This window comes from Carettochelys insculpta, chromosome 4, assembly GCF_033958435.1.
Source record: "Carettochelys insculpta isolate YL-2023 chromosome 4, ASM3395843v1, whole genome shotgun sequence".
In the NCBI taxonomy this organism is placed as follows: Eukaryota; Metazoa; Chordata; order Testudines; family Carettochelyidae; genus Carettochelys; species Carettochelys insculpta.
This window is the reverse complement of record NC_134140.1, coordinates 44871046-44898653: the sequence shown is the minus strand read 5'-3', so window position 1 is coordinate 44898653 and position 27608 is coordinate 44871046. Positions and strand designations below refer to the sequence as shown.

At 44.7% G+C, this 27608-nt stretch overlaps 1 protein-coding gene across 8 annotated transcripts in view; it reads right to left on the bottom strand.

The window, feature by feature from the left end:
• LIMCH1 (LIM and calponin homology domains 1) overlaps positions 1-27608 on the bottom strand; it is a 308724-nt gene that overhangs the window by 103426 nt on the left and 177690 nt on the right. For all 8 annotated transcript variants that reach the window (XM_074992680.1, XM_074992679.1, XM_074992678.1 and 5 more), the window contains 4 exons: positions 26648-26758; positions 19738-19933; positions 3302-3551; positions 2293-2571 (listed from right to left, as the gene is read on the bottom strand). In XM_074992680.1, coding sequence (XP_074848781.1) covers positions 2293-2571; positions 3302-3551; positions 19738-19933; positions 26648-26758 — 836 coding nt within the window. The remainder of the gene's footprint in view (positions 1-2292; positions 2572-3301; positions 3552-19737; positions 19934-26647; positions 26759-27608) is intronic.

The following is a 27608-nucleotide window of genomic DNA, read 5'->3' as shown; positions in this document are numbered from 1 at the left end:
ATGTCTACATTTCTTTTGCTGCTTCGCAGTTCTGCCAACACAGCTTCATGCCCCCTCAAATAATGTCCTGGATTTCCAGCATGCTGCAAGCTGGAGCTCATCTGACACTGGGAATTCATAGCCAGATGTGCTGCCTGCTCTGCTCTCCATGCTGGCCAAACAGGAAATGAAATTCAAACCTTCCCAGGACATTTCCTGCAAAGATGGAGGGCAGCAGAGCTGAAAGTGATGGCCAGAGTGGTCACAGTGGGGCACTGTGGGACACCTCCAGGAGGCCAAGGAAGTCCAATTTTATAATGCTCTCTCTGCACTACCCTAAAGTTGACCATACAAGGCTGAATTTGGCATTACTCTGTGTAAAGCAGGAGTACCAAAATCAACCTTAAGAGGCCTTAAAGTCAGCAGAACAGACCCTGTAGTGTGGACTGATTGCTTAGAAAATTGACCTAAGTGAGCTAAGTTGGACCAAACATCCTAGTGTAGACCAGGCCTGAGCTTCTCCAGCAAGATCAGTTCTTTGCAGTTAAGATCTTTAGCTCATGGGGAGCCATTAGCTTCTTTGAACACCCCTGCTGCCATCCGTAGATACTGGACCTGGTTGACAAGTCAGAGAGCTCCTCCTTCTGCCGGGAGGATGGGCCGAGAATCGCTAATAATTATTGCTCCTCTTTTCTCCTGACAAAATAGCACAAAGGCACTTCATGAAAGGAGAACAGAATCCCTACTGAATCATATGCTTGTCCACATGTGCATCTGCCTTGGAGACTGAGATCAGTACACCAAAAAAGAGCTATAAATATTGTTTGTTGCACGTTGGCTTGCCAAACGCAATACTTTTGGCTTGGGCTTGACATTTGCTTGTGCTAATATCCTTCTGGTTTATGAACTACTGACTGGTGGCTTGCAATCCACTGAGGCAGGATAAGGCTGTGATTTATGACTGATCACAGATTCTTTTTATTAGTATTTTGGCTCATGTCCTAGAGTAGCACTTTGTTTGTTATTTTATATAGCTCTTCTGTGCCTTGGCTAATACATGCATTGGTACAATGCGTATTACTGACATACAAAACGTATGTTATTGCTTGTACCTTCAGAACAATAAAACAAGTCTGAAGCAGAAAATACACACACATATACACTTTGACTATTTAAACTGCATTTGACAGCTCTCCGCAGCCTACAAGTCTTATTAATCCTAAAAACAAATCTCGCATTAACTGTTATTTGTACTGCAACATTTTAAATTCTCAACCGAAACCAGGGTCCCAATGACCTAGGTGTTATACATCTATTGCCAGCACCCTTCCTATAATTACAACTTCAAGCTTGAGAATTTTTGTTTGAGAATAAAACTCTGAATACTTTTCATGGATGTTCCCAAAGAGGCTGGGCAGGAAGGAGGTTGAACACTTACCATTTAACCAGAGCATTTCACAATCTTTTAAAAGGCCTATCATCACCATTCCCATTAAAGGTTTTGCTGAATGAGGTAACTACATGAGAAACAGCTAGTTTTCAAGGGGGGCCCACCATCATTGTGACTGAAGGGAGCTTAACATGAGAAAGCCCATCCATATCAGACTTTTGACACAAAGAAAGGGATATAACCAAGTAAAACAACTGCCCCCCCCAACAAATCTTGTTCAAATCGTGAACAAATATGGCCATTCCATGCTTAACTACAGTCAGAGAGTTACTGCTGAACTATATTGACATGCGTTACATGGTGCAGGTGTTAACAAGCAGTGCATTTTTATAGTTCCTGTATTTAAAATTAAATGCATCCTTTAGAAAAATTGTTAAAAATACTGCTTAAAATAAGGGAGCAAGTCAGCCACTTGCAACTGAAATGTTCAGTTAAATAGTATTAAAGAATTTCTAGAACCGTTGCCCACAAAAAAAAAGCATCATGTAGTAATACAGGTTTTGGATTTTTTGGGTGAACAGAAGAGAATATAAAATGTAAATAAAATAAGCTGTCTTGCCCTGGTTAGTTTTTTTTGATAGAACTTTGTTTCCATCCATTATTGTGCTGCAGCGTTACTAATTGCAGCAAATCCATTTAACACCTTGTAGCATTGCAATGCACGACTGCCATATCACAAACTTTTTCACACCTCAACCTTTTCTAAAATCTAATTAGTTGCAAGTGAAACAGCAGAAAATGCAAATGCTTAGTAGTTTTTTTTTTTTTTTTAGTTATGAGAAATGAAATGATGGCACAATGAGAAAAACCCAGACACACGTAAAATGAGAAGCGTGCACAGAATCACACACTTTAGAGCTAACCTGCCATAGCGTTGTGCTGCTGGCATGACCTTAATACCAGCTTGTTCAAGCCTTCGCAACTTTCTGATCTCATCCGTATCTTTCTTTTTGCACTTGGGTGATGCAGTTCCTTTGGCACTACCTGAAGGAAACTGACCTACTGTCCTTCCTTCACTTTGGTTCAAATCTATTTGACTTTTACTGGAGTTTGTCCTCGAAGCCATGCAGCCCACCTGCTCCTCTTCATGTTGTCTTGGTGCCTCATTTTGTTCTTCTTCTATGGTTTCAGGGTGGTTTTTGCTATTGAGTTATACAAGGTAGTTTACTGCACAGTACACTATTTTTGTAAGCATTTTACTGATACTGTACTAACACTTCAAACACTGTTTTGATGAAAGACATGGAAGGCTACTCATGCTATCTAGTGCATGCTACTCTGAAGCCAAGTTAATACAAACAAACCTGAAAACAAAATGTGAAATCTTAGAGTACATACTTGAACAAAATGTGTAACTAATGCAGACCAGATTTATTTTCAAAATTCAAGAACAGAAAGATCACTGTTTTGACTAATATATGCTACATCAAGACTTACTCACTGAAAACGAAGCACTTCTTGTAAACTGTTTCATGTAATCAAGGACCACAGAGCAACAAACAGAACTTGGGACAGTTATTTTATTGCTCAGCTAAACGTGGTATGGAAATAAACCAATATTTTGTTGCACATTTCAGTTTTAAACAGCAAGGAAAGCAATACTGAATAACTCACAGCCAGAATTGCAGTACACAATGAACAACACTGACATTGGGATAATTACCTCAGTCAGGTATTACATGACCTTTCACTCATGGGATTGTTGCTCTTCTGTTATTTGAAACTATAGGGTAAAAATCTATCAATCAGTTCTAAGTAATGTCTCATCAGTTTTACAAAGCACCACGTCATTTTAAAGGACACGATTTGCTAAAAGGTTAAAAAGCAACATCAGCAAATAAGAGGGACAAATGGTCCTGACCAAAGCTTTACCTGAAAGGCTTTTCTCCAAGTGGTGAAGAAGCAGTGCTCCAGCTCTTTCGATACTCCTCTCGTTCTGCTTTTTTTTTCCGAAGAGGAGCTGGTATGTAGGCAGTCTGGTTGCTCTTATTTGGAAGATACTGGTTAAAAGGCACAAGTGATTTAGGTTCACTGTACGAAGTCCGCCTTGCAGACATATCATCTTTTTTCACATCAGGCATCTTTCGATGTGGCAAGTCAGATTCAGAGTCACTACCTCTCCCTATTGAAGAGGGATAAGGAAAACAAAAGGGCCATTTCTATACAAATTTGCCAAAATCAAAACAAAATCCTGACTTAAAGATACAAAGCAGTTTATACTAATGGTCCAAAATACAATTAGCTACATCATCTTCAGACATTTCTCTATTTTTTAAAATAAGACAGACAAACTCTGTTGAAATGACATTTGTCATTGACACTTCAAACATGCGCAGCTACTTAAGAGATAGGACTATTTTAAATGAGTCAGTGTAAATACTGGCTGCATGCCCTATAAGCAGTAGGAAATAAGTAGCTATTCCAGGGGCCTACCTTCTGCAGCCAAAAAAACAAGATCAACCTAATTCAAGAAAAAGGATTACAGCAAGTTACATTTTCAAAGCCTTCAGTGAAACCAGACATATAACTCCAGTCTCAGGTTTATCTGATCTCAAGTTTGACTCTGGGTCTGCCACATCCCAACCCTAACTACCAGGTTACTTGTTATTCTGCACTCAGTTAGGAAGTGCGTCTCTCTCTCTCGCTCTACTCCATCCTGTACCCAAAACACCTTTCCTGATAAAAGTTGCAATGAAACTGGCATGTTTCGACTGTAATTTTCAGTTTTAACAAATCTGCAATTTTCACCATTACGTCAAAAAATTCCCAACCCGCTCTACTTTCTACAGGAATAAGCACATGCCATCTCTTTTCAGAATTACGCTAGGGCAGCTTAGATACCCATAAGCTCATCATGATTTGGGGCAATCGGTAACCAAGGAGGATCGGGGAAGTTTACACTATAGCCCTAAATTGTAATTACCCTGTTGGCTCATGTCCAGTTTCCTCCTTCATGTAGTGGTGCTCATTCCACCAACTCCAGAGGGACAGTATAGGATTCAAGAGCCCACTGCATATTCCCCATTCCTGGGTTTCGTTCCTCACTGTTCCTGGCTGGAAGTGGAGAGAGCAGCTGACTGGGCTTCTTGCCTCCCAAAGCAGGGGAGTGGGGAGCCTCTGCGAAGCAGCCCAGCTAGGAGCGGAGAACAGCCAGGCTCTAGCTGCTCAGTTTTCTGGCCAATTTCACAGTTCCAAGATCGCCAACAGCTGAAGCAGGTAATCCAGTTCTACACTGACACTACAATGCCCTAAATCAGAGGTTGGGAACCTTTTTTGGGTCGGAGGCCACTGACCCATGGAAAAGTCAGTCAGGGGCCACACACAAGTGAGAAACATTAAAAAAAGACACCACCAACCGAAAATCCAAATGCCAAGAAACAGCAACACAACCCTCACTAACCTGCCTGTCCTCCACCCCACAATGAGAGGGAGAGTTAACCTCAGGGAGTGACTGTGGGAATAGTCAGTTGGGTAGTCTTGCCCACCTGACTTAAAGGTTTGCACCTTTTCCTTGGTCAGTTTTAGTCCAGAGCAAGACATGCCCTGGGCTTGAGGTAATTTTTGGGATTTCCAGCAACCACACAGGCAATGCTGTTAACAGCACTTGTGGCTCGCTTGTTTTTAACATGATGGTATCAAACAAGCTAACACTTAGGTTCAACAGATACAGACTGAATGGGACTGAGTTACAGCATAGGTATCTAACGGCAAACAAAACTGACTTAACTATTCTAATACGGCTCACTCAACTAACTGCACTGATGGTTTGCTCTTAAGGGGAAAAAATGCCACACTTGCTACCTCCTCAGGGCTCTTGGGGACAAACCCTCTCTACTCCACAGCCGGTGAGGAGCTAGGACAGCAGTAAGTATGAGTAGAGAACAGAGACTTTAAACACTGGTACCAAGATAGATACAGAAGGAAGGATATATACTCAGATGAGCATGAGCCCCTTCTGCCTTGGGTGTGGGACACATGCCTTCCTCACACATGGTAAGGTGTTCTATAGGCCATTTTCATTACTGCACTTAAATACCCAAGCTAAATTACATATCCACCCCGTTGGAATTCTGGGCTATCTAGATTTGATTAGTGAAACTAATTTAGGGCCTTTTCTTTAGGTGACCATGCACCTCCGCATGAAGTGTGATTTCAGTCCTTGTGAGCAAATTCTGAGAGGAGGTCAGCAAAGTACCACAACATGACATTATATGACATTTAACTATACTTTGAGTCAACACAGTGGTGGCTAGTTCTTGCCATCACACCTTCCGGTGGATAGCCATGCGCGGGGTGGTTCTGAGCATAAAATAAGGCGGAAAATTAATGCAAATATACATTCGTCAATACAGACTAATCTCCCATAAACAGAGGATATATAAAAACTTCACTCTAAGGAAAAAATCCCTTTGCAAACAGCATCTTTTTACAAATTCCTTCTGCAGGTTTCTTGCAGTTACTGCTAAAATAGAAAAACAGGCTTGCCCTTTGACCTAAATTCACTAGACTAGAATTAATGCATAAGCTTCTAAGACTCAGATATATAAAAGCATCAGCTTTAAGCAAACTAATATGCTCTATAAACTAATAGGCTACAGGAGGAAAAAAATGTTTGCAGATGTGACCCTTAGCTGAGAAGTAGGAAAAATACATGTCTATCCCTTCAAGCTCCCGTCCCAGAGGAGGTGGGAGTCACCCAGGCTCAGGGCTTACCCTCCAGGGCCAGAATAATTCTTCCAGGGACCCAGAACTAGTAGATGTAGTGGGGTACCCTAGGCTTTGAGGTGGGCCCAAAAAGGGGTACAGTGTGGAAGAGGTGGCTGGGGGGTGAGGGTGGGTGATCCGGGTGGGAGACAGGCTGCAGGAGTGGGTTAGGATGAGGTGTGGGGTCTTGCGGGAAAGGAGGGTGCAGAAGCAGGGTGGAGGAGATGTGAGGTCTGGAAGGGAGCAGATGCAGAAGTAGGATGGGGGTTTGGGACAGGTGGTGGAAGTTCAGGGTCTGAGCAGGATGGGCAGTGCGGGAGCAGGCTGCAGATGTGCTGGCTGGGAGGGTGACAAAGTGCAGAAGCGGGCTGGGGTAGGTGGTCTGGGAAGGCAGGAACTAGAGGGCAGTGTGGAGTCTGGTTGAGGGGTAGGATGCAAGAGGAGACTAAGGGTGGGGTCTGGGCAGGGGGCTCTAGGGGACTGGGACACCTACCAGGCACAGTTCCAAGGGATCCTCAGCCAATGGGAGCAGTGGGTAGATGGTGCCTGCAGGGAGTGCTTCCCTACAGTGTGCAGAGCCCCTTCCCCCCGAGTTAGGCAGAGCCCAGGGGTTCAATCCCACCTGCGGATTGCCTTGCTCAGGCCCACAAAGCTTAGGTGCAAACCCCAAGCCTTGTGGGCCAGATCCAGGCAAGCCACAGGCTGGATTCAGCCTGCAGGTTCTCCACTCCAGCCCGAAGTGTACTAACATAAGGGCTGCACCTTTCCTGGAGGCAGAGTTATTACTCTGGCATAGCAAGGCACTTACATCAGCAGGACAAGGCAACAGAGTGCACATGAACATAATTAGGTCAGCCTAAGATGATTTATGTTGGGCTAACACTGTCGTGTAGACCAGTCCTTAGGTAATCTAAACAGTCCTCCACTGGCTCTCAAGTCAGTTATTTCAGTACAAAAGAGTATAGGCAGAAACTGAAGACTGAAAGAGAAAAGGTTAAGGAGATGAAGATTTTGGAAATAAGAGAGAAGAGGCAGAAGAGGATGAGTTACAACACATAGTTTGGGGCATACTTTTTGGTGAAGAATAGTAACAGTGGAAAAAGTCAACACAGAGCATGGGGGGGAGTGGGGCAGAGAGGGGCAGGAGAAGCAAGAAGCAAGTATTATTAAACCAAGTTGCCTGAGTGTTCCTACGAATTAAACTTACCAACTCCCTTTGCTAGTATTCATTCCTGCCCCACTTTAAAAAAAATCACATTCAGATAACACTAATGAACAAGATTTTAATGGCAAGAATCTTCCAATAAACAAAAGAATCACGCAAACCTACGTAAATTATTCTTTATAAGAGCATGTGCAGTAGAAGAAGAGCCAGTCATTTGGAAGAGCTCCTTCATAGTCACAGCATATACTCTGGGCAAAATTCTGTGTGTTTACAAGTCTCAGAGGAGTAGTTGTGTTAGTCTGTATCTGCAAAAATGACAGAGTCCTGGGGCACCTTAAAGACTTAAAGATTTATTTGGGCAAAAGCTTTTCTGGGTAAAAACCACTTCATCAGATGCATGGACACAAAAGCTTATAACCAAATAAATCTGTTAGTCTTTAAGGTACCACTTTGTGTACTTACAAAGAACTTGCCAAAGGAAAGAGTGATTCCAGTTTATGAAGGTTAGGTCTCCAAATCAGGGAACAGAAAATTACACTACACAGTTTAGGTAACCTTTCATACTGTGCACACTGTCTTTGTACAACCTATCTCAACAAATAAAGAGAACAAAACACAGCCAGAAAAATCAAAAGGAGTTTGTGGATAATTCAAAGGGAAATGACAGCTAACTATGTCAGGAATGCTGTCTGCAAAGGACAGTTCATTCCACCACAGTGCCAAATGTGTTTGCTTGGAGATGGATGAGTAAAGGGTAAGAGACCAGAGGCAGGAAGAACCATTAGACACACTGCTGGAATCAGCTAGTCCGATGAATTAACATACTCTTTGCCAGGGCTTTTGCATTAGGTTCAGAGGAATTAGGATATGAATGCTGGGTAGTAATGCATTAATGAAGCAGCAGCATTTACCATCATGACATATGGGAACGTGGCCATGGAATCCTGAATGTCAGAGAGGGGCTGAGTCTTTGAAAACAGCCTTATTTTTAAGCTGAGCAGGGCCACAACATAGCGATTTGCAGAGGAGCGGGTGCTATGGTGCTTTCTCTTACACCATACTCAAATTTATTCCTGTGGTTAGTTATGGTTCATCTGTGTGCAGGACAGAAAACAATAGATCCAGATCACCAGCAGAGGCCCTTGATGGCAGAAGGAATGCAAGCAGTTCCTCCACATCCTCTCCTTGGTTGCTTCTAGGATTGTAGGTCCAGGTCTAAAGGCATTGCCATGTCTAGATGACAGTATATCAGGAGACAAAGGGCTTCCTTTGAGTTATTTTTCTTGTCTTTTTTTTAATAAGATCAAATCTGTAAAAAGACAGCCAGCCTTGACACTCATTTATAAAATTAATTTAGTCATTTTCATGCTTTCACATTTCCTCCTAGGAGCCCAAGATGGGAGCAAGAAAGAGAAGTTACTCACCGTAGTAACGGTAGTTCTTCGAGATGTGGCCCCGTGGATGCTCCACAATAGGTGTCAGGCTCGCCCAGCGCCGCAGATCGGAAATCTTCCAGCAGTTTCTCCTGGATTGCGCAGGCGCTGGCGCGCACCGCCCCCCCTGCGCGCCCCCAGCCGCGTGCGCGATCCGGTCCCCGCCAGTTCCTTGACCAACCGCCTCGGATGCTTCTGAAAAACACTAGGCAGAGATCCGAAGCGGGGAGGATGGGCGGGTGGTGGACAACCCACGGGCACACATCTCAAAAGAACCACCATTACTACAGTGAGTAACTTCTCTTTCTTCTTCGAGTGTCCCCGTGGGCGCTCCACAATAGGTGACTACCCAGCTGTAACCCAAGAAAGGAGGTGGGTAATCAGTTTATGTGCAGCTTGCCCCCGAGAGGACTGCTGTTGACAGACGGGTATCTTCTTCGAATACCCGAGGCAGGGCATAATGCTCGGCAAAGGTGTCGTAAGATGACCAGGTCGCCGCTCTACAGATGTCTTAACGCGATGCCCTTGAAGAAGGCTGTTGACGCCGCCACCGCCCTGGTGGAGTGAGCCCTGGGTGGGGCCAGCAAAGGAGCATTTTGAAGCTCATAACACATTTTTATACAGGACACAGGATCTGGTCCAAGAGGTAACTGTTACTGGACCGCTTGGAAATAGTGACCACAATATAATAACTTTTAATATTCCTGTGTTGGGAAGAACACCGCAGCGGTCAAACACTCTGGCACTTAATTTCAAAAAGGGGAATTACACTAAAATGAGGAAGCTAGTTAAACAGCAACTAAAAGGTAGAGTAATTAAACTAAAATCCCTGGAAGCTGCATGGAAACTGTTTAAAGACACCATACTAGAGGCCCAACTTAAATGTATACCCCAAATAAAAAAACACACTAAGAGACCTAACAAAGAACCACCATGGCTAAACAGCCATGTTAAAAAGGCAGTGAGAGAGAAAAGGGCAGCTTTTAAAAAGTGGAAGTCAAATCCTAGTGAGGAAAATAGAAAGGAACATAAACACTCCCAAATTAAGTGTCATAACATAGTAAGAAAAGCCAAAAAAGATTTTGAGGAACAGCTAGCCAAAAATTCAAAAAACGATAGTAAAATGTTTTTTAAATACATTAGAAGCAGGAAGCCCGCTAAAAAAGCAGTGGGGCCCTTGGACGATAAAGATATAAAAGGAGCGATCAAGGAAGACAGTGCCATTGCGGAGCGATTAAATGATTTCTTTGCTTCAGTCTTCACGGCTGAGGATGTTACAGAGGTTCCTAAATCTGAGCCAGCCTTTTTAGGTGACAAATCTGAGGAACTCACTCAGATTGAAGTGACATTAGAGGAGGTTTTGGAGTTAATTGATAAGCTGAATAGTAACAAGTCTCCAGGACCAGACGGTATTCACCCAAGGGTTCTGAAAGAACTCAAATGTGAAATTGCGGAGTTATTAACAGTGGTTTGTAACCTATCCTTTAAATCCACTTTGGTACCAAATGACTGGAAGACGGCCAATATAACGCCAATATTTAAAAAAGGCTCCAGAGGAGACCCTGGCAATTATAGATCGATAAGTTTAACATCAGTACCAGGCAAATTAGTAGAAACACTAGTAAAGAATAAAATTGCAAGGCACGTAGAAGAGCACGAATTGTTGGGCAAAAGTCAGCATGGTTTCTGCAGAGGGAAGTCGTGTCTAACTAATCTATTAGAATTCTTTGAAGGGGTTAATAAACATGCGGACAAGGGGCACCCAGTGGACATAATATACCTAGATTTCCAGAAAGCCTTTGACACGGTCCCACACCAAAGGCTTTTATGTAAATTAGGTGGTCATGGGATAGGAGGAAAGATCCTTTCATGGATCGGGAATTGGTTAAAAGACAGAAAACAAAGGGTTGGAATAAATGGTAAATTTTCACAATGGAGGAGGGTGGTGTTCCCCAGGGGTCAGTCCTGGGACCGATCCTGTTCAACTTGTTCATCAATGATCTAGAAAATGAGGTAAGCGGTGAGGTGGCAAAGTTTGCAGATGACACCAAGTTGTTCAGGACAGTCAAAACCAAAACAGATTGTGAAGAACTACAAAAAGATCTCAGCAAACTGAGTGATTGGGCAGCAAAATGGCAAATGAAATTTAATGTGGGTAAGTGTCAGGTAATGCATGTTGGAAAAAATAACCCAAATTACACGTACTACATGATGGGGTCAAATTTAGCTACGACACATCAGGAAAGGGATCTTGGAGTTATAGTGGATAGTTCTCTGAAGACATCCACGCAGTGTGCAGCGGCAGTTAGTAAAGCAAATAGGATGTTAGGAATTATTAAAAAAGGGATCGATAATAAGACAAAAGATATCATACTTCCCCTATATAAAACTATGGTACGCCCACATCTTGAGTACTGCGTGCAGATGTGGTCTCCTCACCTCAAAAAAGATATATTGGCATTAGAAAAGGTTCAGAAAAGGGCGACTAAGATGATTAGGGGCTTGGAACGGGTCCCATATGGGGAGAGGCTAGAGAGACTGGGACTTTTCAGTTTGGAAAAGAGGCGATTGAGGGGCGATATGATAGAGGTATATAAAATCATGAATGGTGTGGAGAAAGTGAATATAGAAAAATTATTTACCTTTTCCCATAATACAAGAACTAGGGGACACCAAATGAAATCGATGGGTAGTAGGTTCAAAACTAATAAAAGGAAATTTTTCTTCACACAGCGCACAGTCAACCTGTGGAACTCCTTGCCCGAGGAGGCTGTGAAGGCCAGGACTCTATTAGGGTTTAAAAAAGAGCTTGATAAATTTTTGCAGGTTAGGTCCATAAATGGCTATTAGCCAGGGATAAAGTATGGTGCCCTAGCCTTCAGAACAAGGGCAGGAGATGGATAGCAGGAGATAAATCACTTGATCATTGTCTTCTGTTCTCCTTCTCTGGGGCACCTGGCATTGGCCACCGTCGGCAGATGGGATGCTGGGCTGGATGGACCTTTGGTCTGACCCAGTATGGCCATTCTTATGTTCTTATGACACAATGTGCTTAGAGATTCTCTGTGAAGATGGACCTTCTCCTTTTGACCTGGGAGAGAGAGAGACTAGGAGCCTGTCCATTTTCCGGAAGGACTTAGTTCTGTCTATGTAGAAGGCCAACGCCCACCTCACATCCAGGAGATGCAGGCGTGCCTCCTTGCCGGAGCTGTGAGGATTTGGGTAAAACGAGGGTAAAACTATTGGCTCGTTAAGATTGGACTCAGAAGAGACTTTTGGAACAAAGGCTGGGTGCAGCCTTAAGGTTACCGCCTCCTTTCAGAATACTGTGCAGTGCGGCGTTGCCATCACTGCCGCGTGCTCACTCACCCTGCGGGCTGGCGTAGTTGCAAGGAGGAAGCTTGTGTGGTTTTTTTTGTTTTTGTTTTTTTTTTTTAATCGCAAGGAGACGTATGGGAACTGTGGCTAATGGTTCAAAGGTGAAGCCGATAGCGTGCTGAGCACCAAGTCCAAATTCCACGATGGTGGAAGCGGTTTCCGAGGGGGGTACAGGTTTACCAGCCCCTTCAAGAACCTGGTAACGATAGGATGGGCGAATACCGTGGGCCCTTCCTCTGTATGCCGAAAGGCTGATATAGCGGCGAGGTGGACCTTCAGCGAGGATAGAGAAAGCCCACCTCTCTTGAGGTCCAATAAGTATTCTAGTATTACAGGTATAGGAACGTCAAGGGGAGCTAACTGCTTGGCGGAACACCAGGCTGTGAATCGAGTCCATTTCTGCTTGTAAGTCCTCCTGGTGGAGGTCCTTCGGCTACATTCCAGGACTACTTGTACTCCCTCCGTACACGTGCTCTTTAAAGAGCTGAGCCATGGATTAGCCATGCTTGTAGGTTCAGACCCTGAGGGTGCGGGTGCACTAAGGACCCCTGAGCCTGCGTGAGTAAGTCCGGCGCCACCGGTAGAGGGAGCGGTGGGCGGTCCGACATGTGCAAAAGCAAGGGAAGCCATTGCTGCCAATCCCAAGCGGGACTATAAGTATCATGCGAGCTCTCTCCCTTCTGGCTTTGTGCAAGACCTTGTGGCAAACAGATCAATCTGGGGAAACCCCCATGTACGAAAAATGCACTGTAGCAGATCGGAGCGGATCTGCCATTCGTGCGTGATTGCGAAGCGCCTGTTCAGCTGATCTGCTTTCACGTTGTGAGCGCCCGGCAAGTACGAGCCTTTCAACGTTATGTTGTTGGCGATGCACCAATTCTACAATTGGACTGCTTCCGCACATAGGGCACAGGATCGTGCTCCTCCTTGTCAATTGATGTAAAACATAGTGGAGGTATTGTCGGTATTGAATCCCGACTACTTTGCCATGTAGGTAATCTCAGAAGTGTTTGCAGGCGTTGAACACTGCTCTGAGCTCCAGCATGGTTATGTGCAGTGTCTGTTCCGCAGGGGACCCTAGCCCTTGCGTTACCTTGTCGCCGATGTGCGCTCCCCATCCTATGTGGGAGGCAGCGGTAGTAAGAAAAATAGAAATTTGTGGTTGGTGAAAAAGGCACCCCCACTAGCAGATTCTCGGGGTTTTCCCACCACGCCAGGGATCTGCGCACCTCTGTTGTGGGTGACACCACCCTGTGGACAGTGTGGGATGCCGGTTTGTAAATGCTCGCCAGCCAATGCTGCAGGCTTCACATGTGCAACCTGGCATTCTGTACCACAAACGTCACTGCCGCCATGTGGCCCAGCTGCTGTAAGCACGTTAAGACCGGCACCGTGGGGCTGTATGTGATGACTTGCACCAGCGAACTGATGGCGTGGAAGCGGGCGTCGGGTAGGTACACCCTTGCTGTGATAGATTTTGTGTGCTCCCCTATGAACTCTATATGTTGTGTGGGTTCGGACTTTGACTTTACGAGGTTGATGACTAGGCCCAGCGAAGAAAAACGTGTCCGCTGTGACACGTATCATGCGTGAGACCTCTGCCTTCGAGGCCCCTTTTAGCAGGCAGTCGCCCAGATATGGGAAAAATAAACACCCCCTGTCTGTGCAGGTAGGCTGACACCACTGCCAGGGTTTTGGTAAAGACTCTGGGGGCCGAGGAGAGGCCGAACGGAAGAACCCTGTGCTGGAAGCGCTCCTGGCCGACCGTGAAGCGGAGGAAGCGCCTGTGTGCCAGGTGGATTGTTATATGAAAGTAAGCATCTTGTAAGTCGAGGGCTGCAACCCAGTCTCCATCGTCCAGTGCTGTGAGTATCAAGGCAACTGTGATCATCCAAAAACGTTGCTTGCACAAGTAACAGTTGAGGCTCCAAAGATCTAAGATGGGCCTCCAGTCTCCTGTTTTCTTCTCTGGTAGGAAGTAGCGTGAATAAAAACATTCCCCTGGAATTATTCCGGCACTCTTTCCACCTCCCCTATGAACATAAGGTGATTCACCTTCTGCTTGAGCCTTGCCTCGTGGCAGCATCTCTGAGGCGAGGCCTGGTGGGAGGCTTCGTCAGTGGAAGCGACTGGAAGGGGATCGCGTAACCTGTGGCTATGATCTCCAGCACCCATTTGTCTGTGGTGATCTTTTGCCATTGGGAGTGGAACGGTCTGAGGCGATGATGGAACATGAGATGAGAGTGGCATTGAGCGAGGGTATTGATAGTGCAGCCCCCGACATACCCGTCAAACTTGTTGCCCTTGGGCCTGACCTGAGGGCATGCGGCTTTGTTGAGAACGTTGCCTAGGAGTTCTGTACTGTTGCTGCTGTTGATAGCGCCCTTGGCCATAGCCCCGTTGATATTGAGCACGCTGTGGCTGTAAGTGTAGCGTCTTTGCTGAGGATAAAATTTTTCCCTCCTGTATGGGGGAGTATAAATGCCCAAGGTTCTAAGTGTAGCACTCGAGTCCTTACTGGAGTGAGGGCCTGAGTCGGTTGAGTCTGCAAACAGCTTTTATGTATCAAAGGGAAGGTCCACGATCTTCGCCTGTAGGTCCCTCGGGATACCCGACGTCTGGGGCCAGGATTCTCTACGCATGACCACTGCTGTAGCCGTTGAACGTGCTGCCGTGTCCGCCACGTCCAGGGCAATCTGAACTCCCTTCCGCGATGCTGCGTAGCCCTCTTGAATAATCGCCTTTAACACCGGCTTTTTGTCTTCCGGAAGTGAATCCATGAGGGGAGTAAGCCTGGAGTAATTATCAAAATTATGGTTTGCTAGGTGTGCCCATAATTTGCCACTCTCAATAGCAGGGTAGAAGAGGAGTATACCTTCCTGCCAAACAGCTCTAGCTTCTTAGCATCTTTGTCCGATCCCCCCGATTTGTAGTGAGAAGCCTTTGACCTCTGCTGGGACGACTCGACCACCAAAGAATTTGGTTGTGGGTGACTGAAGAGGAACTCCATGCCCTTTGCCGGGACGAAGTACTTCTTATCCGCTCTCTTGTTCATAGGCGGAACAGAGGCCGGAATCTGCCATATAGTAATGGCTGACTCCAGAATGGCTTCGTCCAGCGGAATAGCAATTTTGGATGGAGCCAGGGGTCTCAAATTTTCCAGGAGTTTGTGATGTTTCTCCTGCACCTCTGCCGTTTGAATGTCTTGCATGAAAGCCACCCTTTTAAACAGCTCCTGAAACTGTTTAAGGTCATCCCGGAGAAAGACATCCCCGGGGGCCATGGCCTCATCTGGGGAGGATGAGGAGGAACCACTAGGGTAAACCTCCCTCGAACCCTCAGGCTCCTGCGGTCGATGATACACTTGCTTGCTGGAGGATTGTGAAGGAAAGTCTCGGGGTTCTAACATTAACTCCCCTTGAGACAACCGTGTTTCCGTCCCCGATTGGGAGTGCCCACGGGGGTATTGAGCGGCCGGGGGGTGGGGGGACCTGCCCCTGGGTGTAGGCCTGTGGTGTCTGTGTCCAGCATGATAAGGACAACCATGGCAGCATGGACAAAGGTCCGGGGATGGAGACCTAGACCACTCACGGGGTGTGTGCCCCTGATGTCTGGGAGAGCGAGACCTCCGCGACGACACAGAGGTGAAACTGGCTTGTGATAGTACTCCAGGGGATCCAATCCCAGAAATGGTGAAGGTGGCCCAAGCCATGGTGATATTGGTTGGAGGAACGAAGGAGGTGGTTCCAGATGGGCCGGTGGAGACACAGGCCTTCGGTGCAGCGTGTGTATCACAGGGGGAGGGCTTGGTGCTAACAGCAGCGCAGCCCTGTCCGGAGATGGACTGCAGTGCCGGGTTTTTGATTTTGCTTTGCCCCTCCCCTGCAGAGCCGGCACCGCGCCCTTCCATGCCAGGGATCTCGGCCCCGCTGTCAGCGCCACGCTCGGCACCGACAGCTGCGGTGACGCGCGGGTATCCTCCTCCGGTGCCCGCAGGCTCCGTGCCTGGCGCCCCTACACCGTTGGTGCCGCAGGGGCCGGTGCCACCTGTGGCGGTGCCACTGGGTCCGGCGCTTGCCTCACTGATGCTCTAGGCGCCGCGCGTGCCGGCTGTTGTATAACCGGAGGCTCAGCCTCTGCCACGTGCGCTGCCGCTTGCCTGAGTACGCGGCTGGGGGCTGTGTGCTCCGCTCGTCCTGCTCGCTGCAAACACCGGCAAGGATCGAGCCAGGGAGAGTTTCCTCCATTTCTGCACCGAGGGGGCCAGAGAAAACTGCCCTCCTCTTATGCAACCCAGAGGGCCCTTCTGGGTGAGGCTTCTCCAGCAAGTCCGGCTGGAGAGCCTTATCAACAAGAGCATTTTACGCCTCATCGCTCTGTCTTTCCTGGCCCTGGCTGCGAGCTTAGCACAGTGAGAACACTTCTGGGTAGCCTGTGATTCCCCCAGGCATCGGATGCATCCGCTATGCCCCACGGAGGCCGGCATAGCTTCACGGCATGACTCACGCTTTTTAAAACCTGAAGAGGCCATTGTGGCGAGTCCTTTACTGTTAATAGGGTACTTAGCACTTAATCTGTGCCTTTCCACCCCAAATAGTGATCACCAGCCTGCAGGGCAGCGGGCGGCCTAAATGGCCTTCACGTCCGCTCTTCTCTTCTCCGCTCCTCTTTCTTTTTTATTTTTTTTTCTGATATTCTCTTTATCTTGGCTCTCTCTCTCTCTTTTTTTTTTTTTTAAATAACCAAAAACAACAAATGCCATGTAGAAAAAAAACCACTATTTAATCTGACTCTGGCCTTAGCCTGAGTAGATTCTGTCTGCAGCCAATGGCGGTTGAGAAGGAACTGGCGGGGACCGGATTGCGCACGCGGCCGGGGGTGTAGAAGGGGGCGGTGCGCGCCAGCGCATGCGCGATCCAGGAGAAACTGCTGGAAGATTTCCGATCTGCGGCGCCGGGCGAGCCCAACAGCTCTTGTGGAGCACCCACAGGGACACTCGAAGAAGAAGTAGCAGATCCCACCAGCCTAACCCTTATTCCCTGCTGCTACTAACATACGAAGCAATGTTCGAGGGTCCTCTGTGGATGCACAAAGGAGGAATAAGTAGCATCTCTAGTGCCAAATGGCCACGTAAAAGATATGACCTCTTTGTGGTCAAGGAGTAGCTTTAAATTTAGTGGCTGTATTCCTACGTCAGTCTGGCTATAGTTCCACTACCATTTAAGAGACTGTTAAATCATCCTTGTTTCTTCTTGCAGAGTCCAGTGCTTGGATAAGAACAGCAAGCCAACTCCCAAATGGAGAGGCTCACCATAGGCCCCATTAGTGCAAATACTTACTGGTTCTGGCTATCATGTTTTAAGGTTTGATCTGCCAGAGGCTGTACCTACCACTAACACGTATAATAACCTCCTTCTCCAATTTGTTTCCTTTACACAAGCAGGAAAGCCACAATTTCATTCTGCGATTACTTTGGTTATTCAAGATACTATTTAAATGCACTGAGAAGCAATGCCAGCAAATATTCCCATTTCTGTGTGTTGCTCTGTGTTCAGTTTTTTCACTTATGGTATTTCTCCCCGATCTGCAACCTGTTGAGCCACACTTCTGAGCAGGAGCCCAAGCAGTAGTGGGTAGCATTAGGCAGAAAAGAAAGGAGCTGTATGACACCCCAGCTGCAGCTCTCTTGGGAGACAAGGCCAGACAGATGTAGATATAAGCAGAAAAAAAAGCAGCCCAGCACACTGAAGCACCTCTACAAAACATCTGCTATACATGAAGCACATGCGTACACACCCAAGCCGACTGATGTGCTTGTTAAGGCTAGCTTTTAAAAATCAGATGCATACGCTACTAATTTACACTCTGTAAACAGTATAAGTGCAGGGCCAAATTTTAAGACTTCAGAATGGGGGCAAGTTTACATTTTACTATGATAATGCAATAGTCACAAAATATTAACTGGTTTCAGGAAAGCCACACTCATCGATGGGGAACACCCACAACTTTGTAGGACACCTGTAAATAACTTGCCAAGAGTCCAGCTAATTAGGGACAGTACCATCCTGCTAGTTTTTGAGTGGTGCTCCCATTTGTCAAGAACCAGTGTTGTGCAATCTGGCTAAACTGAAAAATGGGAGACTTAACCCTTCCAGGCAGATTTTCTCTCATGGCTGAGCTCCGCTCGGTAAAACAGAGTAGAAGGGTGCTTTAGGAACTGAATTACAGGTCCTTGAATCAAAGGGCCCGTATGTAATAGCACTAGTGCAAGTTCATTGGGTCCCACAGACACTGTGGATCAGAGGGCAAGGGGTCCACCTCCCTGTCCCTGTAAGGGGTTGGGCTCAGGGCAGCAAGTCCTGTGCTCCCCCAACCTCCTTCAGTGCTGGTGCAGCATCTCAAAGGTGCCTGGAGGTCCAGCAGCCACTGTCACAGTAGCAGGGTGGTGGCTGGAGCTCTGGGCTCTTTTGAAATGCCAGGCCCGGGGGCAGTTGCCCACTTTGCCCCCTCCGTCAGTGGGCTTGTGCCAATTAGAACAGTCTAGGAACCATATGTCAACTGAGTGTAGGCAGAGTTGAGGTTTGTCCCACCTTTTGCACATCCCTTCCACAGATGCCAGGGACAGGTGGTGGAAATGCTGACTACCAACTTTAGACAGAACTGAGTTCCCAGTACCACAGGGAACCTCAGCTGGAACCAGTTACTCTTCTGTTGCAGAAAAGGAGTGAAGGAGCAGGATCCTGCCTCGAAATCTGCTCCACCCGTTTCTATTAATGAATCTGAGGGTAACTGAACAGAAATGATGGATTTGAAGAACATACTATGCAGGCAGTTATGCCCTCCCTGCTCACCACTGAAGCAACTGAGCAGCTAACCTAGAGTACTGTGTGAGGAAAACTGAAGGGAATGCACTTTTGCTCTAGGAACTTTGAGCTGGAATCATACTTAACACAAACACTAAGCCTACTTCCTAGACAACACTTGCTCACACTCACAGTACCTCATACTCTGACACAACTGGTTACAAGAGGAGATTCTGGACAAGCTCAAGGTCAGAGATGCGTGCCTTGGAGGAGTGGGTTGCAAGGACAACTATCAAGTCACTCAGTTTCTTAAATACAGAGTATCTTGCCAAGAACTACCTTTTCACAACTGTACTTCAAAACTCTCCTTGATACTGTATCAACAATTTCTAAGAGGCTTCCCTTTTCTCTTAGCTAACTAGTTGATTTATAGGACACTTGATTTTTTTTCCCCTCACAATTTCTCCCCTCTCGTATTCCTAGTTCTTGCTTCAAGCTAGCTCGTGAGCTCACATGTGACTGTACAATGTGTCTGCTACCCTGTATCCCAGAGAAGCACTGGGTCATAAATTACACCTACATGGTAGAACTCACTTCACTATGCTGTTACAGAAACTGAGATAGACTTTAAATAAATGGTTGGCAAAATTATCTGAAGACCCCAATATACAAAAAAATGTATTCAAAGAATGGTTCTTTTGCCAAGTCACAGGAGACATCAAAATTCAGAAATTGCATCCAGATTTTGAATGGCTGACTTTGCAGTGAAAGTGCCAGGCAACACATCCAATGTCATGCAGTCGTCTTGTTGTGACTGAAACTTACCATCACTGCTTCCTCTCAGCACTACATCTGGAGATGGTGTCTGCTGTGAGCGGGAACCAAATGAATCCAGACTGTCAAAGGAATCATCCCTTCCATGGCGAGGAGGTGAAAGGGAGTCACTGCGTTCAGAGTCCCAACAATCAATATAACCACTGTCACGAATGTTGCGTTTGGGGCTCTCAATATCTTCGGTTTCCTATAGGCAAACACAGAAGGTCCCTCTTCAAAAAGAAGTCAGCGACACAAAAATGAGATCCACTACATGTCCGGTACAACACATCTTTCTAATGCACTAAAATCTCTTCCCCTCCCCCACCCACCCGGCAATCAGCACATTTTGGTTTTTTGCTTTCAAATCAAAACCATGAGATCTCAATAAAACCTCTTCTCATACCAATTAAGAGGAACACACATATGCTTTGGATTAATATAGTTATCCAAAATACAGTTGTAATAGGCTGGTTAATAAAAGTATGAAAACTGAAATAAACCTGAAACTTGACTTGTCCTCTACACTCCGTAACACCCTGACAAAAGCATCATACATTTGACCTCATGGCTGAGTCAGGGATAAACTCACTATCCTCCAGTTTAATTCCCTCAATCTAGCTATTGTATCTGGCAGAGACACCAGCAGACAGAATTTTGTTGTTGTTGCCTCATCGGGGAAAAATAATGAAGCAGTGTGCCCCAGCCTCCCTCTACCTTGAAGAGAAATTCCTGTTATGAAAGAGGGATGTCTTTCTAAAGCCATCAGCAATGAAAAATATGCAAAATGCTTTTCCTGATGCCTCAGAAGAATTCAGTCGTGCTCTTTACTCTTTGCCAGCTCCTGGCTCTGGGGGATATGAAAGCACTTGTAGCTGACCCACATGTTCAGAGCAGTGAGAACAATGGTTGTCTTTGACAGCCCTATGATTATAAATTCTTTCCAGTGCAAGCAGCACATACTAAAACTCGAACTCCAGCAGAGGGAAAGGTCAATGGAAGCCATCCTCACCCTTGAATTATAATAAATCCCTTGTTTCAGCCAGGTTCTTAACATTAATTACAATAGCACAGGCTGAGAAAAATCAGAAGTACCTACTCTCTTATTCAAAAGATAAACTTCCCTGGGGCTTTTTTCTCTGCCAGACAGTTACTGAAAAAAAAAAAATTAAGTGATGTGGGTGCCATTTCCAGACTGACATTTTTCAATATGAAAAGACTGGAATGCAGAATATTTTCCTGACATACTTAAGTATTATCAATTAAAAACAAACAAACAAACAAACAAACAAACAAACAAAACCCCAAACAACCTTATGTGCTATGAATAGTTGGAGCTCAATAACTGAGTTGTGAGCAGTTCCCACTGCCCTTTACAGCTACTGTTGTCATTATTAGTATTACCAGTAATCAACAACATGGTACAATAAACTTGACAACCTCCTTAGCAAAGCAGAATTACTGCAGAAAGAGCAGCTGAGAAAGAGGGCATCATAATATTAACCAGAAGCTCAATATTCTAAGGGGGAGGCTCAGAGGAAAAAGGAAAGATTAGAAACTCGTGTCCTGCAGACTTTCCAGGAAGGAAACTTAATTAGAACCACTAAATTTGCTGCCAAAATACCACAGTATGTTAAGCACCAAAGGTTCTTTAAGGCCAAGTGTTATCACCATAATGCCAATAGTCACAGATTTCACAAACAGGGATTCAACAAATTTTGTTTCATTTTAAAATATGTTAACAAGTAAGTGCTTTAATTCCACATATTCTCCTCCCTTATCCCTTGTTTAGGAATGACACATACACACAAACATTGTTTAACACATACTACCTCTTTCTTCCCAAAATCTATATTAAGTACACAGCTCCAAGAACAAAGATTACATCTTCTCAAAATCCTCTCTGCCTTTTCTTGAAAACTATCCAAAATCCTGTCTTCCCTAAAGCTTCCCATCTCTACATACCAATCAGCTATATTCAGTCCTCTGGCATAATTCCTTTTGCTTAGAATAAGATGTTGAAAGTCATGGAAACGCTCAACAGCAAGAGGGATAGAAATCAGAAGAACTATTCAAAAGCACATGCTGAAAAAACACATTCAACTCTTTCATGCTTTAAAAAACACTGAATGATGCGTGAACAAATGTATTCCAAAATTCCCTATTTTATTAACCCTTTAACTTTAATTTAGTTTACTTTTTAATTAACGCAGGGGAGGAATGATAGATAAATGTTTGGAAGTGTGCAAAAGATGACAATACACTATTGTAATCTCTTGTAAATATGTACTATTTAGCCTTCCTCATGGTACCTCATTCACCCAAAAGATTAATATTACAAATACTTGCTTTAATTCTGAATGAGAAAGACTTATTGGACAGTAAATACTCTAGGCTTCATTTACATCTGTACTGGGGCACTTCTTGAAAAGATCATCCCACAGCATACCATAATGATGCACTGGCCTACCATGCCCATCTGACAAAAACAAAGCAATAACTCTGCAGAAGCAAAAGGATATACAACTGCCAAATTTGAAACCTATTTCCCAGCCACTGGTATATGAATCCTTTTGATTTACTGAAAATGTTCCAAGTGTCCTGTGGATAAACTGTTTAAATTTTTTAAATTGACAACTGGATGGGTGTGCAGTGAAGTAAATTAGAACAAAATTAAAAACTGAATGAACAAAAGTTAAGAAGGATGAGCAAAATGTCCACCCAGTATAAAGATACAGCAAAAGAAGTTTATTCCAGGATGATGTGCATTCACATTACGTACAACAAAAACCCTGGGATTTCAATGAAGTTACTAGCACAGACCAAAACATCACTTCTTATCAGTGCCATTGCTAAAATTCAGTAGAACTATGCCAGCTCATACCGTCCAGCCTATGCTAAAACACTGGAACATTGTCCAACATAGTTAGAATGTTTGTGGCAGACTGAAGGAGGTGGGCAGTAGGTGCCTGAGGGAGGGCAGACACGCCAGGAGCTGGGTGAGTGGGTTTCTGTTCTCTGCCCAGAAGACACTTGAGGCTCATTAACAGCTGGCTTGCAGCAGCAGGCTAATTTGACACCTGCAGCCAGTTAAGGCCTGCAGGCTCACCTTAAAATGGGTTCCCTTGAGTGAAGGAGCAGGAAGGAGAGAAGGAATGGACCACAGAGGAGGAACTGAGGTTTTGGAGGAAAGGGGAGACTCAACCAGGTACCAGGGAGATGCTAGAGGGGAGCAGTGGGACAAGTGGCCTGGGGAAAAGGCTGCTACGTATGGTTCACGGGCAGGAGCCCAGAGTGGTAGACAGGCCTGAGCTCCTGCCACCCTTCTCTATGCCCTGGAGGACTGCCCTAGCTGAAAGACTGTGAACCAGGACCAATGGAGGGTTCTTGTCCGAACTAGTGATTTGCCTGCGATGAGAGTGGCTTGGTAAGCAGAAACCTTTGCCTCTGGAAAAATAGGAGGCAGTGGGAATCTCACCGTAAGTCTCTGAGGCACACACACAAAAAAAAAAAAGCTGACAGGAAACACGGGACTGAGAGGGCATGAGCAGAGTTCTGTCACAAGTTTTAAATTACCACTACAAACCTCCTAAAAGTCAACCACAAACTAACTCTAGGAGAACTGATAGGGAGCACAAAGGAGGAGTGTGAAAGCAGAACAAAATACAGGACTAGCAACCATCACGACAGCATCATCCAACTAAAATCTTAATTTTACTACCATGAAAAGCTTAGTTTTCACATTATGACCATACAAACATTCAACCATCAAGGGATTCCCTTCACTTGTTTCCCCTCCTCCACCACAGCAAATTCAAATTTCTTGACTTTGTTTTTCACCTGGTGAATTCTGGCCCCTAGCACCTTACCAGCTTCACCCTCCTAACAATACAAAACAGCAGTCATGTAGCACTTTAAGGACTAACAAAATAATTTATTGGGCGACAATGCCAGCTTTTAAACACCTTCTATCCCCTTATCCCACAACAGTCTCTAGATTTTCTTCCAATCCCTTCCATTCCTAAAGAAACAAGGTGCATGAATCGGAGGGGTAGCCATGTTAGTCTGGATCTGTAACAGCAACAAAGGGTCCTGTGGCACCTTATAGACTAACGGAAAAGTTTTGAGCATGAGCTTTCGTGAGCACAGACTCACTTCATCAGATGCACCTGATGAAGTGAGTCTGTGCTCACGAAAGCTCATGCTCAAAACTTTTCTGTTAGTCTATAAGGTGCATGAAGTACTCTCTTTCACCACACCACCTTCTATTGGTAAGAGACAAGCTTTTGGGCTCTTGAGCAGTTCCTCTTCGGGTCTGGTACAGGTACTCTCAGCATCGTAGCAAAATGCAAGTCAGAACACACTGTTTAGTAAAAGCAGTGACCACAGTAATAGGATCCATTATTAAATTATCTGCAAATTTTCCATGGCTTGTCCACAACTCAGCTGTATTTTTGACAAGCCTCCTGCAATTCAAGTAGGATCTCAAGAAATATGAGAAACTAATCATGTGGCATTAAGACCCGCCCCCCCCATGTACCAAATGGCAACCTTACTATTCTGCTTTTATGTCCCAGACCATCTCCCCACCCTTCATCTGTTTGTCTTTCAGACTGCAAATTCTTGGGGTTGGGGCTGCCAAGCCATGATTCATTCAATGGATTTCAGATGAATGCCAATAAACTTTTATACCTCCAGATGCAATCAGGTATGCAGCATATAAAGAACAGATTAAGGGGAGACTACTTTAGGGCTGCTCCAACAAGTTTTGGAGTATTTTATTGGGATTTTTTTCATTTCTCCACAGGTAAAGCCAGATGCTTCAGTTACCATGACTCCCAGTTATACAGGGTTCAGAGGAAGGAAAAATTCCCTTTAAGGCATGTAAAGCACACACTGCTCATTTTCAAGTATCGCTGTTACAAGGACTGAAATCTCAAGTCCTTCCAGGAAGAGGTACTGGGAATTGTCTCTTTCCAGAAATATACAACTCTGATTCCTAAGCCTGATAAAAAGTTAAACACTGAAACCTGTAGATTTTTACGTATGGTAAAACTGTCACTGATGTAGGGCTTTGCCCAGAGGTGATTTTTTTTTTTTTAAGGGCGGAGGGAGGGAGACAGAAGGAGAAAAGCCTCAGTAGATTGATACCATATTAATTTTTAAAGGCAGGTCTTTTGAAACCACTGAAGACTTTAGAATGACAGAATTAAGTCAAAGGGCAATGGGCCACAAAGCCAGTTACAAAGTCAAATGTACATTCTACAGCTATCAAAACTGAATGTATTATCTCCCTTTTTGTAATTCATACACTTATCTTCAATTATTAACAAATGTGCTCTTGCCTTATTGCCCCTCCATTGCAGAAATGCATCTTTTATTTCCCTAAGGGAACGAGGCAATTTGCCATGTTCACTTGCTCCCACAGCTGGATACACAGGCAGTGGACTCCCCTAAGAAAGTTACCTCAAGAGAAAGGAAGGGAAATAAGATGGCAGCCATAAAGGCTTCTTCATCCCACTAGACTGTAGTAACCGAAATACCAGTCAAGTTCTATTTAATTTCTGGGGACAATTTAATGCAGGTCCTTTGGGATTCCAGAGTCAAGAGTGTCCCAGATAGATCAATGAGTCAGTAGCAGGCAACAGTGCAGAGGCAAGTTGAATATGCCAAGCAGTCATGGTTTGTGGCAGAGCAGGAACCATTCTGGGATTCAGTGGGAGGCAGAATCTACTTCAACAGTGAGAATGCAAGAGGAAAAATGGGAAGAGCCAGAGATTTGGATTATCAGGTGCCAACATGTCATTCACTATCCTAGTGACTCCAGCAGAACCACAGGCGCAACAAGGTAAGGAGTATTAACATCCACTGCAGCCTAGGATAAATACTACTGGGCTGTGGGAACATTACTACACTCTGCACAGGCCTTTTTTGAGCAGCAGAATCTGACTGCTCCACTCTACTGTGGCTTGTAAACACTGACATCCATCTTTATTTAAGATTTAGAGTGTGGCAAAATACAGCTGATCAAGGTTCTGCTACATATGAAGTATATACCCATCCTCTTCCCCTAGCCACTTTGCCTGTTGAAGCCCTTTTTTATATACATATTCTGCATTTGAAACTTCTGGTGCAGCTGATGACAGTCTGTGTGTTCTAATATATTCTTTACTGTGATTCTCTAAGCCCTCGGATTCACTCTGCAAGTCTCTCCATGGAGAGCAGTCATTCAGCACGCCATGAGCAAAGATTAGGAAAACCAAATTCTGAGCATTACTCTACCATTTTAACAAGAGCTGGACAACATTAGCAAAAATATGCATTTTAGGATACCAAAACTGTTCATGAATTTGATTCAAAATCAGCAAAACGTTCTGGAGTTAAAAAAAGTAAAACTTCAAAAATGTCAAAATGGTTCATTTTTAGCATTTAGCAACAAAACATTTAGACTTGTTTTGACACACTTTTCAAAATTTAGCCTATTAAAACCCCCAACAAATATATGGGTTAAAACCCCAGAAACAATCCAATATATTTACAATATTTTCTTCTACCTGTAACAAACCAAAAATGTTTGTTTGGGGTTAATTTCCACCCTCCCTCAGATTTTTCAGTTTGGCCCCTGAACCATGTTATAACTTATTCACTCAACTCTAAATGTAAGGCTATCCGACCATTTGAAAGTCCTAATAGTGGCAATGTCTGCAAAATGGTCTACCAAAAAGGAAAACATTCAAAAGGCTAACCCTGTGTTTACAATTGTCTGGCATCATAAGGAGCTTTTCCAAAAGCCTAACTCACCGTCCCACCCAATATCCCCCTCTAGCTTTCATAACAGACATAATGAATGATTTTTGTGGGACTGAAATCTTCAATAATTGAAAATGAAGTTTCCATCCCGAAACCCCACCCCCAAAGATACCTTTCTCATCTGTGCCAGCAATCCTTCAAACTCCTTCAGGTTCAGTGTTGCTCCACTGTACGAAGTGCATCTGTTTGCTGCTTTCCCCAGCCAATAAATGGTAACTAGTACCTGCAGAAAATCAGGAAACATTAATTGAAAATCTATACAATTACTTTGCTAAATTTACTTCTCATAAATACCTCTTCATTTATTTTGAACTGACTCACTACAGGTTGAACCTCTCTAATACGGAACTCTCATAGCTAGCAAACTCCACAATCCGGCATGATCTGAGTCACCTAGGATGACCATTTATCACAGGTGTGGCCAAGTTTCCGTTAGCCCCATAAAGTTTGTTTACAGTCACCAGTCCTGGTTCTCAGTGTTCTGTGCTGGTATTTAATGTAATTTATCCTTAAATGTCTTGAGAGACCAGTAAGCAGTGGAAGTGTTGGTAATGGTCTAGACAATATTGACCTGCTCTGGCCTGGCAAATTCTCTCATTCAGCACTGGTCAAGTTCTGAGGGTGCCAGACCACTCAGGTTCAACCTGTAGTGAATTTGAGAATTTGTTCTAAAACTGTATTCCACACTAGGGAGTGGGAAGGGAGGGTGAGTCAATGGTCAACAAATAAATGAAGCCTCTATTAAAGACAAAATAATCTTACAGAATTTGCATCTAATTAAAAAGGTACACAAAGTTTACTGATATTTAAAAAAAAACTAACCCCGTGTCACACTGGCTGAAAAAAAAGTCAGTAGAAAAATAAAAGCCTAATATCGTAAAAACTAGGTACAGGGTTTGTAAGTACACACACAGTGAAGAGAGGTCATAAGAACTACCTGCCAATAATGAAGATTTCTAAATCTCATGGTAAAATAAAGTTAAGGCTGGCTGAAAAAGATTAACAACGACATTCCTTAATTAAAATAGGGAAAACACACAAAAACGTGACCATGTATTTAAATTTCAGAAAGA